Source organism: Falco punctatus (genome assembly GCF_963210335.1).
Source record: "Falco punctatus genome assembly, chromosome: 7".
NCBI lineage: Eukaryota > Metazoa > Chordata > Aves > Falconiformes > Falconidae > Falco > Falco punctatus.
This window is the reverse complement of record NC_137587.1, coordinates 13,055,892-13,069,562: the sequence shown is the minus strand read 5'-3', so window position 1 is coordinate 13,069,562 and position 13,671 is coordinate 13,055,892. Positions and strand designations below refer to the sequence as shown.

The 13,671-nt window shown below is 37.0% G+C and overlaps 1 protein-coding gene across 5 annotated transcripts in view; it reads left to right on the top strand.

Moving 5' to 3' along the window:
- AKAP6 (A-kinase anchoring protein 6) overlaps window positions 1–13,671 on the top strand; it is a 351,976-nt gene that overhangs the window by 57,972 nt on the left and 280,333 nt on the right. For 4 of the 5 annotated variants that reach the window (XM_080397013.1, XM_080397009.1, XM_080397011.1 and 1 more), the window contains exon 2: window positions 10,246–10,603. In XM_080397013.1, the coding sequence (XP_080253139.1) occupies window positions 10,280–10,603 (324 nt within the window). In that variant the 5' untranslated portion in view covers window positions 10,246–10,279. Of the gene's footprint in view, window positions 1–2,335; window positions 7,919–10,245; window positions 10,604–13,671 lie in introns of those variants that run through there. The other variant, XM_080397012.1, reaches the window with a different exon arrangement.

Sequence of the window (13,671 nt, the reverse complement as noted above, 5' to 3'; positions counted from 1 at the left end):
ACAGTATCTGTCCAGATTGGAAAAAAAACTTACCAGAAGTACTTTTTTCATGAGTGCAGTCAGACTACAAGAGTTTGAGTTTGCCCTTAACAATATAAATAGCTTAGGTATTGATGTGTACCTACATAAAGGGGTTAAAAGGGCAGGTTGTTTTTTTAATTTCTTTCTTTTGTTCATTCATTCTTTCTTTTTGTTTCTTTTGTTTTAATTTTTTTTTTGTTGTGTTTGTTTTCCTAGTTGTATTCTTCTGTTGTACAAGATTGTCCTAGGTGGACAAAGGTGCTTCCTTCCTGTTTTTTTCTTTTATTTTTTTTTCCTCAGGGATTGTGCTTTGAACAACCCATGTCAGAACTATAGTTTCTCTCCCGGAGCATGTGTGATAGCTAATATCTGTACAAAGCTACCCAAAGCATCGGTGTTAACGCTGAACTACTAATATTATAAATATTATGTTAATATCGCTAGTTAAAGTTTTGAAGCAATCATTTTGTACCCTAAAGTTTGAGAACCATCAACATTTGGATTCCTCTTCTAGCTTAACTTAATTTTGTTGAATCTGAACAAGTTTATGGTAAAAAAACCCATATTTTTTGATGTGAGGATTTTTCTATCTCAGAATCAATTAACCTTCAGTTAAAAACATCCTTTCCCAGCTGCCAAGTAAACACCGAATTAAAGATGCAAATGTGAACTAGGGTTCTGTGAATGATTTGGTAAGATATTTTCAGGTAGCTACAATTAAATCAGGTTTTAAAATATAATTTAGACCTTAAGTTTTGTCCTGAAGTTGAAATGAGGAAGTTCCCTTTAATGCACAACTGGAAAAAAATTAGCATTGCAAACCAAGTGAACTTCCATCTAGTTCAGCAGCAGCAGCAGCTCCTAGGGAGCTACCAAGCTAGCTGTGTTTAGAGAGAATTAACAGTCATCTTGCTTGGAGCTGGAAAAGGTTGGTCCTTACGTAGTGCACCACTTGCTTGGTCGAGCCCTTCAAGAAAGTGACGCAGACAGATACGAAATGAAATGTCATGTCTGTAAACTGTTTTGGTTTAGGAAGTGGAAATAATCTGTTTGGGATTTTGGTGGCAGGTAACTTCTTGAGAAAACTTCCCGGTGACTGAAGAGTTTAAGATCATGTCTGAACAAATGCGTACAAACAATTATGGATTCTTCCTGCTCATTTACCTGACTGGACATGGGTCAGATTTGGTAGGCAAAGACCTGTGGTAGTATATTCACGAGTGAATAAGCAGATCCTCTGTGAAACAGTTCTGAATGTTCTCACCTAAGTCTCACAGCCCCTGTGCATACTTAAAAACCATTTTAGATCCAGATTAGTATTCAGCCAAACCTAATCTCGATTTTGCTGTCTTCCAATTTAAAAGACGTTTCATATTATGTGTTTGGAGAAAAATTTTGGAACAAGGGGCTGCCCTCTTGCTAGAATAATTATTTTGCATCCTTCACCATCTGACTTTTGTAGCTGGTGAAGGGAAAAAATTATGTTATGGCTGCAAATGCTTTGGTCAGTAGAAAAGCCACTAGAATGACAAAAATGGCGTTATCAAGAGAGATTATAAAAAAATCCTCAAAAAATAAACCAAAAACCAGCAACCAACCCCTCGCAGGTATGTTGAAGAATCAGCGTATGAAAGTTACAGCTATGTATGACTTCTATGTACTGCTGACATTCTGGAGTGAAAATTAGGATAATAAAAGCTTATGGTGGTGTAGGGCAATTAGCTAATAAAGGATGCTGAAGTAATAGTGAATTAATATGAAGCAGCTGATTTGTCTTTGTCTGTGTTAATGCTAATCTCTTTGCACCACATCATCTCTCAGTCACTGTTTCTTACTGCAGTGCAAACCTGCACCGAGTCAGAAATGGCCAGGGAACACAACTACTCAGCCCAATATGATTGAGCCTTTGAATACACTCCTCTACCTCTACAAATCTAGCACTACACAATTGTTTTCAATGTCTGTACATGTTGTAGTGTAAATTTTTTTCTGATGTACCTCATAATGGTTGTCTAACAGGATCCTTTCCAGCTATTCCCCCTGTTTTTCATGATGATATGACCTGGGAGTGTGTAAATTTTATGCACTGTTTCAGGCAAGACTTCAGTATACATCACAGTGTTTAGGTTTTTACATAAGCATGCATGGCATATTTTCTTTAGCAGAGAATCACTCCTTTCTCTCCGTGGTGAGTTTCTAGGGTCAGTATGACAGTTCCAATACTCAATTAATTTCAGAGGAATAGTTGGGGGTTTTGGATGGTTGTTGTTGTTGTTCTGGGCCCCACCCCCCCGGCTGTTGGTTTTGGGGTTTTGGGGGCTTTTTTGTGTGTGTTGTTTGTTTTTTGGCTGGTTAGTTGGGGTTTTTTTAGGATAATTGCAGTTAATGCTGGGCTAGAACTACTGGATATATTTTTGAATAAACTTGGTGCTTGTGTAAAGGCACAGTTGGTACATCTTGAGATGTGAATTCTCTCTCTGAAAAAGAACTGTTTTGCTTCCAGTACTAATCCCTGATGAATTGTAGGGCCATAATACTGTACAGTTTCCATAGTTTATGAAATTCCTGGACTTGACAGTACAGGTGAAAAATGTTGATACAATGAGTGTACTGGATTTATGCCCAAAGCTTTTGTTCATACAGATTATCATACTTGTGACTTTGTAGATATACTGAAATTAGTTTAGATCAGGGACTTTGCGTTTATTGAAGCAGTTGAAGACACTGAATAAACCAAGGGCTTAAAGAGAGGTGAGTTCAGGACTGGTGTTTGAAATTTTCAGTTATGTTTTCTTTAAAAGGAAGCTGTTTGCAGGTCGAGGTTTTGTGCTGAGTTGTTCCTGAAAGGAATACCTGAAAAAGTGGTCCTGCTTGGATCTTCCAGGTCTCTTTAGGAGAATTGCGCACAAAACCCACAACAAGTGGAATGGCTGAAGCACCCTTTTAGGTATATATTATGTGGTTTGGCAAATGACTGAGACTGTGAGGAATTGTTGTCTACCACTTTAAAGTCCTTTGGACAAAAAGCGCATAGGAAATATAATGACCGCTTCCATTGATAAGAGGTTGGGGTTCTTTTGCAGAACAAAGAGGCCCAGGTTGTGAAAGAAAGCAATATTTAAAGTTTCTGGACAGCGTGGTCTTAAAGTGTTTTTTTATGACCTCCACCCTATCCTCCTAACTCAACTTTTTTCAAGGCTGCAAGTCTCAACCTGCTCAGTTTTGATTTGAACAGAGGTGATTACTTATTCCTGTTTGTCCTTCAAGCTGTCTTTTTTGAAGGCTTTTTTGCCTTTTCCATCTCCCTGTATTTCCTTTGTGATGAGGGGGCCAAAATTGCACATAATATGCTGGATGTGTACCATAGATTTATATTGTGATGTAATGATATATTTTTTTCTGTTTTATTTCCTATTCCTTTGGTAAATGTTCCTAACATTTGATTTTCTTTTTGACTGCTATTGTGTATTAAGCCAATTATTTTTATGGACCTTTGATAGTTTTCCTTCCAAGACGTTGCTCTTGAGTAGTAACATTCATCTTGGAGACCATTCTATAAATGCAATTAAGACTTTTGTTTTTTCTCATACACATAACTTCAAATTTGCTCATAGTGAGTTTAATCCAATATTGTATTGTTCATTTTTTCAGCCTTGTAAGGTCCTGCATTTACTCAGAGTTTGAATTTGTCCCAAATATTTCAATACCTTCTGCAGACATTTTGATTTGATTATTCACCCATTTGTCAGGTCATTTAAGTTTATTGAGAAGCAGTGTCTAGCAGAGGTTTCTGTGAAATTCTGTTTGTGATCTCTGTTTGTCTCCATTCATTCTCCATTCCACTGTCCAATTCTTGCTACTGTTTCCGGCTTTTACTCAATTATTTGTCTATTCAAGGACCTTTCTCCTTATCCTATGGCTATTTAGATTCCTTTAGCTTTTGGCATTGCGTCTTGTCCAAAGGTTTTTTTTGATCTGTTTGGAAAACTCCAGTAGTGTGTTTTTTCAAAAGCAGTGGAGTCTCTTCCTCTAAAAAATGGTACATTTTCAGGTTTTGCCTCATTCTGCTACAGTTTCTACTAATTTTCCTGGTATAAACATCACGTGGAAAGGTTCCCCAGAACCTTTCTTTAAAAACTGTTTTCCTAAGAACTGAAGAAGTTGCAAATGAAAGATTATGCACACCACAATCAGCAATTTGGCTATTTCATCCTTGGCTTCTCATAGATTGCCTGACTATATAATGCCTAGACCTTGTGGTCTGTGTGTTTCATAGTCTCTCCTACTATGCCACCAATTTCAGACAGATCTTTTGCTAAATCCTCCAGTAGAATTTCCACTTGCCCTGATTTTCCACAATAATTTCCAGTTTCTAGCTAAACACTTGCCTTGTAAGTTCTACATTGCCCCTCATCTTCTATTAGAAAGAGAAACAGCAGATACCAAAGAACATGTTCGGTCATTGCAGTGTCTTAAATCCTGATTTATAGACATAATCAGGAACTCAAACATTCATGGTGGGATTTCCACAGTTAATTATTAGTCGCCTGGCTTTGCTACCATTAAAGCCTTGGGGGTAGACTTTTTAATGGTCTTTAAGTCAGTCACATTAAAAATTTTAATCATGATTGGATCTATGTTCAGGCTTAATATTGTCATTACTATGCAAGGCTCTTTGGTCCACATCATGCAGGAGTTCAGGCATCATTGTATTTCCTCTCAGATATACCTTCTAGGAGTCTAGAGACATCAAATAGGAGGCCCAGCAGTGCTAAATTATTTTTTTTTTCTCTTCCTGTCCAATTTGTTCAGATTTGTAGCTGTACTAATAGTATAATTGTAAAGGAGATATTTTTTAAATATATGAATGATACGAAGAGAAAAACCTAAACTGGCTCTCTTATAATTCAGTTCTTTGAAAGCTTTTTTAAATTATTGTATTTCTTAAATTATGTAGGAAATCAGCAACAGAATCAGTGCAGCATGGATAGTGTTAATATGTTATTTAATTCAAGTTGCTCTATATGTAGTTACTGACATGATGTATTTCATTTTTTTTTGTGTACTGACAGTTTATCTTTGCATAGATGCAGTACAGTGCATTTTCAAGGAAAGATATAATGAGCCTTAAAACTTGGCAGAGAATTTCTGAGACTATTGAAATGGAAAAGATATTGAAGTATGACTTGGCTGTGTGGGATATTAATTTTCATTGTATCTGTTTAAGAAACCTCAACATCAATGAATGTGTTAAATTGATGTTAAAATTTACGTCATTAGATTTCAAAGTCAGCAAGCAGACATAATTATTTAATGATGGAGTTTCTCTGGGGTTTTGGGGCCATTTTGGAGAATGAAATGAATTGTTTACTTGACAGACAGGTGGCTGTATAGTGCTTATAGCTGATTTTAACAATATGTGACAGTAAGAAAAATTAGAGCTCATTAACATTCACTCGACCCAGTGTCTGCACCACTGATCAATGCTTGGGCTACTGTATGGCTTAAAATGCTTAATGAATCTTTGTTTGACAGGAACCAACTGCTGCTGGAGGAAAATGTGGATGATCTGATAGCTGGCAGGGTGAATATGGCCTGCAATTTATAAACAAGGGAAATGTGAATAACTGGGGAGCAGAATGAGTGAGAGAAGTCTGTCAAGGCTTGTGGCGATTGATGAACTATGTTATGGTTGACACACACACTCTACGATTTGCATAAAAGCGTTAGCATCTGACTGAGCAGAAAACCAGGGGAAAGCGAGATTGCCTATGTGATTAGTGGAAGGTAATCAGCCATCTGTTAGGCATAATGCACTTACCAAAGATGAAGATAGAAAGCATATGTGTGCATGTGCTTACACAGGATCTCTCACCTTTATACAAGCATCCATGAAAATATAGAACTGTATACAAAGAAATAACACATGGCAAAAAATACCCTCAATTAATCTGTTTTTTTCTCCCACCAGAAAGAGTACAAGCTTACAGCTGTGTTGTACAGTTCATAAATGTGTCCTTTCAGCAGATTACAATAGTAGCTTCAGAAGTGACAGAAAGAAATAATTTAAAAATTTGAAAAAATAATGGCATCATATCTCTCACTCTGTGATGATGAAAACAAGGCTGTGCTCTAAAATATTGAGAGATGAACTTTGATCAGGACACTTGAAAATGTTTTTTCAGCTGTTCACCTGCAAATTTAAAATACTCTAGTTTATACAGCTATTCCAGGTACAGAAAGGATTTGGTTTAGAAGAAAGCTAGTCTGACTTAACATTGCTTGCCAACCTAAAACTGTCATTGATGCTACCAGGATTTTGTGATGTAGAAAACAAGGCTGAGCTTAGTTTTTCATGTTTATAAAGAACTTTAGTGGTGCTAGAGGTCCTGCTTAGAAGGAAATTAATCACTTTACCTCTTTTCAAGAATTATTTTTGCATAGTAGTGTAAAAAGAGCAACTCTAAAATATTTATTCAGTTTTAATGTGTGTTCTAACACTTATTGTAGTGGTTTACAACTCACTACCTGTACATCTTGCAAAATCTGCAAAAGAAAAATACTATAGAAATATAACAAATTCTAAGGCCAGCATTTAAAATCAGTCAGTTAAAATACTAAATACCACAATATATGACCCAAAGTATTGTTTAACTTGATCATCCATTCATATCTTTTTTAGTGAATGTTTTAATGCACTAGATGACAGCTTGTTACATGGAATATTGTTCTTAAATACACTTTTTCAAATGTCAAATTAAAATTGGCTTTGCTGAAATTGTCATATGTCGCTGCTGGTATGTTATGCAAATAGTGGAACTGCTGAAGAAGGACTTTCATGCCCCATCTTGCTGTTTCCACCTTTCATGTGTCAGTACAAAAGTAATATCCTAAATATGGGGGGGGGAAAGGGTAGAGCTAAAGGACAATACATGCGAGTGTCTAAACAAGAATGGGGTAGAGAGCAGCTAATTTAGTCATCTTCAGTAGCTTAACAAAACTATATGAATGCAGTCCTCTGCAAGGTTGCTGACCTAGGCAGGAGTATGGAAGTCTAACTTGCACGTGTTCAGAAATCAAAAAAGCAGAACCTACTTCTGATCCAAAGTATTTTGGCAAGTTTTATAACTCCAAAATTGCTTGAAATGGGTATGTCTGTGACGTTTGCTGTTGCTGCTGGGCCTTGTTGTGTGCTATTGAAATATTTCAAGATCAGAACTTTGTAAAAAACACCTCTCTGGCAGGGATTTTCCTATTTTCCTTTCATATCCAGTGCATGGGGTGACTGAAGCTTGCACTCTCAGTGCCCTGCCAGTGTGTTTCGTAGGTCAGTGCAGGCGTGCCAGGGGAATGGTGTTGCTTTCCACAGTTGTGCAGGAGCTGGGGGAGGGATAGCAGGGTGGAGCTTACTGGTTCTCCAGTGAACTTAGGAGCACCCCTGTGAATACGCCGCATCAGTGCCAGTTTTCTCGGAAGGTGCAGGAGAACCTTTCGGTTTTCCTTTCTCACAGCGTAGCTGGATGACGATGCCTTTTTATTCTGCCAAGAAATAATTTAATGAATCTGTGCCCTAGTGTTTGGATTCAGCTGTTTCTAGCTGCAACAGTTTCTCCTTTCAAGTATTTCTGAGCTTTTTAAAGCTTTCCCGGTTCTTGCTAATTAGTATCCACAGTGTGTTTTATTACCTTTGTAGGATTTTTTTTTTTTTTTTTAAGAATGTGGAATGATCTATTTTAAAGTTTCTCCACATATTCTTACTTAAAGTGTTGCAACTTGTTGTGATCGGGCAGAAAGAAAAGGATTCAAAGGACCTGACTTTCAGAGCAACTAGGATTAAGCAGGCATTAGCTGTAGTGCTGGAGAGCCAGTATAGAGTCAAGCACATCGTAACAAACAGGTCAGCACGTTCCTAATGGTTGCTTATTGCAAACCCAGGGTATCAAAGCTAGAGCTACACTCTGCATGCAGCATGAACTACCTTTTGTTTGCTTCTGCAGGAGCATGTTTTAATTTCTGTTTGCTAATTGCTTTAATGTCTGTACAAGAGCTGAGTCATGTTTAAAAACGTTTAAAAGTGCCAAGCTTTTGTGGAAAAATTATGAAGCAAGTGCTGCACTTCCTATAATTTAGTGATTCAGGATCACCTGTTTTACTGGTAGGCATGTTTAATTTGTTAATGATAAACATGCACAAATAAGGACCACATGTGCTTCACCAAAATTTCATTTTCAGGAGTAAATAATGTAAAGTGTATGCTTAAAGTAACAAAATGGTTTTGGCTGTTCAAACAGTTGATTTTTATACTTTAAAACTGGGGCTATTATCTGCAGTGTCTAAGACAAAAATGTTTCCAAATTGAGTAGTTGTCTAACATTGGTACATTGTAGATATGTACAGTGGTAGCAGTTTAAGTTGAAAAACAGGCAGTGAAAAGAGATGGACTTGGGAAATACTCGGCATCCTGAAATGTTAATTTCAGAGTCTAGCTGCAGTTTTTTATTTGACATCATTTAATTCTGAAGTCTTCAAAATCAAACTAAAGAGTTGGAAATTGTGCAGCAGGCACTGAGAATGATTGGAATATTCTTTCATTCCCTTTCATTGATTGCACTAATAAAAAATTCTGTTCTGAAGTGCCAAATTAATATTTACTAGCTTAGTATCAGTTTTAAATATTGTTTTGTGGAGGTGATAGATGTGCAAAAGATAATTTACTAAGTAGTGGCAGGATAGGAAATAAAATCAAATTAACAGTATATGTGATCTTTTTTTGTCCTTCGCAGCTATGATAAGTAGACTGGTGTTTGGATACTTCTTCGATAGTCTCACTGCCTGCCGTAGTCGTCTCTGGATGCTGAGGCTCCACTTGAAATATTTAGGAATATAACTCTGTAGTCAGTGCAGTTGATTTAATGGTGAAAGGCACTTCTTTCCTGCAATCTTATAGCTATTATGCTAAATGCTAAAATGTAGTTTTTATAGAAAAGGAAGTCAAAGTATAAAAACTTGGAATGTTGCCCAAATTAATAGTGGCGTGAGTGAGTTATTTGCAGTCTTAGCATTATGGAAGAGGAATACAAGCAAAAGTTATTAAAATGTAGTTGAAGTATTTCTAATGTGCACGGGTTAAAAAAAAGAAAAAAGCTTTAAAGGACATGATCTTCCTAATTCTCTTAATATAAACTTACTGAATATAGCTTAGGGTTGTAAAGTATTGAAGAAGCAAGTATGTGCTGGTATAAGGTTTAGTGAAGTTTTAGTGACGACAGGCACGTGTCATATTTGAGTATCTCCAAAATTAGGCAAAAAATACATCTCCTACCATATTAAAGTTTTCATAATGCTTTAGGTACTTAGCTCCAAACCAGGTGCATGCTGTTAAGTAAGGTATTTTTATTTCTTGGGCATAGGGTTTATGGCAGTCTTCTGTATTTTGTACAGATAGAGTGTACAGAGAAAGAGGTACAAAGAGGTACATGTTTTACTGATTTACTTGCTCCAGTGAACCTTGTAAATTTATATTGATGATACAGCTTTTGGAATTTAATAAAGCCACTCATAAAATGATGCTTTAATTTTGGGTACATATTTTGACATTTGGAATTCTTATCTCTGAGTTTTGATAGAGTTATTGCTTATTGCAACAGTTCATATCTAACGGAACTGCAAGAATGTAAACTTAAAACCTACTATCTGCCTACAGAAAATCAACCCAAGTTTCCTCAATAGTTGCTTCAAATTTGCCTTCAAAATTTTTGTTCTATGTGATCAATAATTGAGTGGACATTTGGGAAATTTGAATAAAACTTGAGGTATTTTGTGTTTAGTCATACATTTCAGGCCAAGGAATATGTTCTAATATGTACTAGTTTACAAATACCAGTCCTATTGGAGATGTAGAGTTCAGCAAAGTTCTGCTAACTTTGTCAATGCTCAATGTTGCAGTTGTAGAAAATCAGCACATAGTTTTCATCAATGGAAACTGCCATTTCCAAGGTGATTGTATACAATGAAAGAAATGAAGTTTGCTGTTTTCTTAAACAAAGAACTTGTTTGTACAAATAAGCAAAGTTAATTTGAAAAAAATCTATTTATTCTTGAAGTTATGGTATGGATTTGCTAGAAATATGATACCTCTCAGATATGACCATTTATTCCTCGTGAACATTTTTGTTGGAAAATTTGGTCTCATAACAGCAGTCTCTTTTCTTTTTGTCTTTGCAGCTATTTTGGAAAGAATTATGGTTTAGACTTTCTCATGTTAGCCATGGATGTAGCACTTTCTCCCATGAGAACACAAGAACTGGATCCCGTGCTGTCTGATGCATCTCCCATGCTTATAAACATGACTCCTACAGCAGAACAAGATGGGGAAGAGGGTGTCATGAAGGAGCTCGATTCTGGCCAGCAGTATGAGAAGCCTCCTCCTCTACACACTGGGGCTGATTGGAAGATTGTTCTCCACTTGCCAGAAATTGAGACCTGGCTTCGGATGACATCTGAAAGAGTCAGAGATCTGACCTACTCTGTCCAGCAGGACTCAGATAGCAAGCATGTGGATGTGCATCTAGTACAGCTCAAGGTAGGATGAATTTTATATTGCAGACTTTTCAGTGAAAGGTGGTTTGCTCAACTCTGCTACCAGTAGAGTAAACAAAAGGGCTTTCCGTAACTGCTGTAGCATGTCTGACAGCCTGTGTTGAAAAGCGAATAAATCCTTTCCAGGGAGATAATAGAAACCGCATCATTCTCAGATTATTGGCAACATTATTTAATCATCACTTAATTCAACAGTCATAACCATATTAAAGAACATGTTCACACTTCAAGAGCAGCTTAATACAACACTAACGGTAACCTGACCGGACATCTCAGAAGTACCCAGAAAAATTCCCATTGATTTTTATGCACTTCAGTACCTAAAACTCCCAAATTTTTTCCCCAATAAGCATGGCTGCTCATTTGAAAACTAAGCAAGTTACAGAGACAGAAAGGTAGCAAGGTTGTCTAATGTCTGGCTTTCAGTCACATAAAGGTTATGCTGAAGATTGAACTCTGGTGGGACTACATACAAAATGGTAAATGTGTAGAATTTTTTTTCAGATCTGATTCTTGGGAAGAAATATGAAGTGATAAAATTCAAACAGTCACAGCCAGTAAATCAACCTTTTTATTTTCCCCAGCAAGAAAATGCATTACAGCAAGACTGCACTTTGTCCCCTAAAAATCTGTGTTTTGTGTAAACTAAAAGAACAATCTTCCTTCCCCCAACCTGACAACTGAACACAAGTATCTTTAAACAATTATTTCTGTCTTCGTCCCAGATGTAGATTTTGATGTTGAATCTTTAAATTCAAGGTGAAATTAAAATAAATAGTGTCTGGCACTGTGTGTGTATGTTCGTTTGCATGGCTTGGTTTGCTGCAGCACATGAAACATACTTTTGAAGGCAGCAAGCAAACTCCAAAAATAGCAGGCAAATGTTATCTCTTCAGACTGAGCTGTCTTCAGAATTGCATTCTGAAGCCTGTTTATGTGAACATAGTCTTGCTTCATACTCAGCATGATGGTATTTTATTTGTGTTTATTTTAGGACTGGAGCTGTAGGCTGCCTCAAAATACCATTCTGTGTACTAGTGCTAACCATGGAGCAATTGTACTGTAATCAGTCCTAACAAAATAGAGAGCCAATCTTGAGATTTTTATGGTCCGATCATTTCTCTGAAAAATTTGGAGTAGACATTACCAGCTTTTGATGAGAGAAAGGACTATGTCCACAATGTGCAGTAGGCTTTTAACAAATATGCCTGAAAGGTATTTCTGCAGGCAGACGTAACAAATCTTGCTGGACTTGGTGCCAGTTCTGATCTGGAATTGCTTGTGGCTGTATTAGCACAGTGGATGAGCTGAAATTGAATGGCTGTGGAGCCTGTGGATGGTATTCACACACAGCTTTGGGCTGGCTCAGAGCATAAGCAGAAGTGATCTGTGCCTGCTTGCAAAAGGTGAATATTCTGTACGTATAATTCAATCTCATACATCCACTAAAAGGTTTTCTTTCCAAATGGAAGTCAGTGAGTGAATAGCATTCCTCTCAGTTTTTCTCCTTTGTAAAGTCTATTTTGAAGCTGCAAGAGTCAACCGTAGTTCATAAAATACTTCACTACTGTGTTTCTCCATGTAATTGCTGTAGCACTTAGGGATTGTTTGGGACTGGGAAAAATCTGGTTAATGCAACTATAAAAAAAGACAAAATAATAACAAGAAGGAATCTCAATTATCTGCAGTTATCTGGCCCGTCAGCCTAGGGGGACTGTCATTGAGGCTGTCAAGTATTTGATGTACAGACCCTGGACTCACAGGGAAGTGTTCTTTTTCCTGTGTATTTATACACGTGCGTATCTGTGTGCATGCGCAATTGAGACTTGTATTTGAAGATACTTTTAAAATATTTGATATATCTTTGGATTTTTCACAAAGCAACATAGAAAGAAAAAGCTTTCAGAAAGATCTGGAGTAGTAGTAAGAAACACAGCAAAGTCTTAACAAACACATTAGGAATACAGAACTTTTGTAACCTGCTTAACTTTAAATCCGTTTACAGACAAAAAGAAAAAGACTTTAAAAGCAAGTGTTGTGGAAATGCTTTTGTTCAGACTTTAGTCATATTTTAAATTGTTTATCCTTGTATCCTCTTGCATTACATAACTTAATGAAAATCAGCTAAGCAAAACCCCCCAAAAGCAACCTCATATAGATCCTCTTTTTTATTTCTTCTGTGCTCTGATAATTCTCCTTGAGGGACTCCTTCCAGCTGACCTGAGTCCTTCTGGAATTGTGCTCAGGCTGGACACAGGGCTCAATGTGAAGCTTCACCATGGCTGAGTAGACATGAAAAAGTATTTCATATGTCTTTCAAACAATACATAGAATCATAGGAGGGTTTGGGTTGGAAGGGACCTTAAATATCATCTAGTTCCAACTCCCTGCCATGGGCAGGGACACCTTCCACTAGACCAGGTTGCTCCCAGCCCCATCCAGCCTGGCCTTGGACTCTGCCAGGGATGGGGCATCCACAGCTTCTCTGGGTAACCTGTGCCAGTGTCTTGCCACACTCAGGGTTTAGTATTTTCTTCTTTTCATAATAGCAGGAGATGGTTGGTTCATGTTCAACTTGTGATTCACTGTAACTCTCAAACTCCTTTGCTGCATTAATGGCTTTTTCTTCTCTCTTATCCATTTTATCTGTGCAATGTTACATGTAGGATTTTTCCTTTGTCTATTTTAGATTTTTTTTTTTTATTTATGTATTTTATTTTATTGTGTCTCCCATTTCTCAAGCATGCCTGTGACTTTTTCAGTTCTGAATCTGTCTGCTGGTATGTTTGAAGTATCTCCCCCAAACGCATTGTTGTCATCTGCAAATTTAAGAAGGCTTCTCTCTACTACTTTGTCCAAATCATAAAGCCAAAAGTGAATGATACAGACTCAGGATAAAAGTCTGTAATATAGTCATTTCTGAATATAATCTTTAAACTCCAGATGTAGCAGCAAGGCAAACAATTTTTCTTTTTCTCATAGTTTCCTCAGCCAGGAGAGGTCCAATTCCATTTTTATGCAGTTTTCTATTGATTTTGGATGTTTAATGTT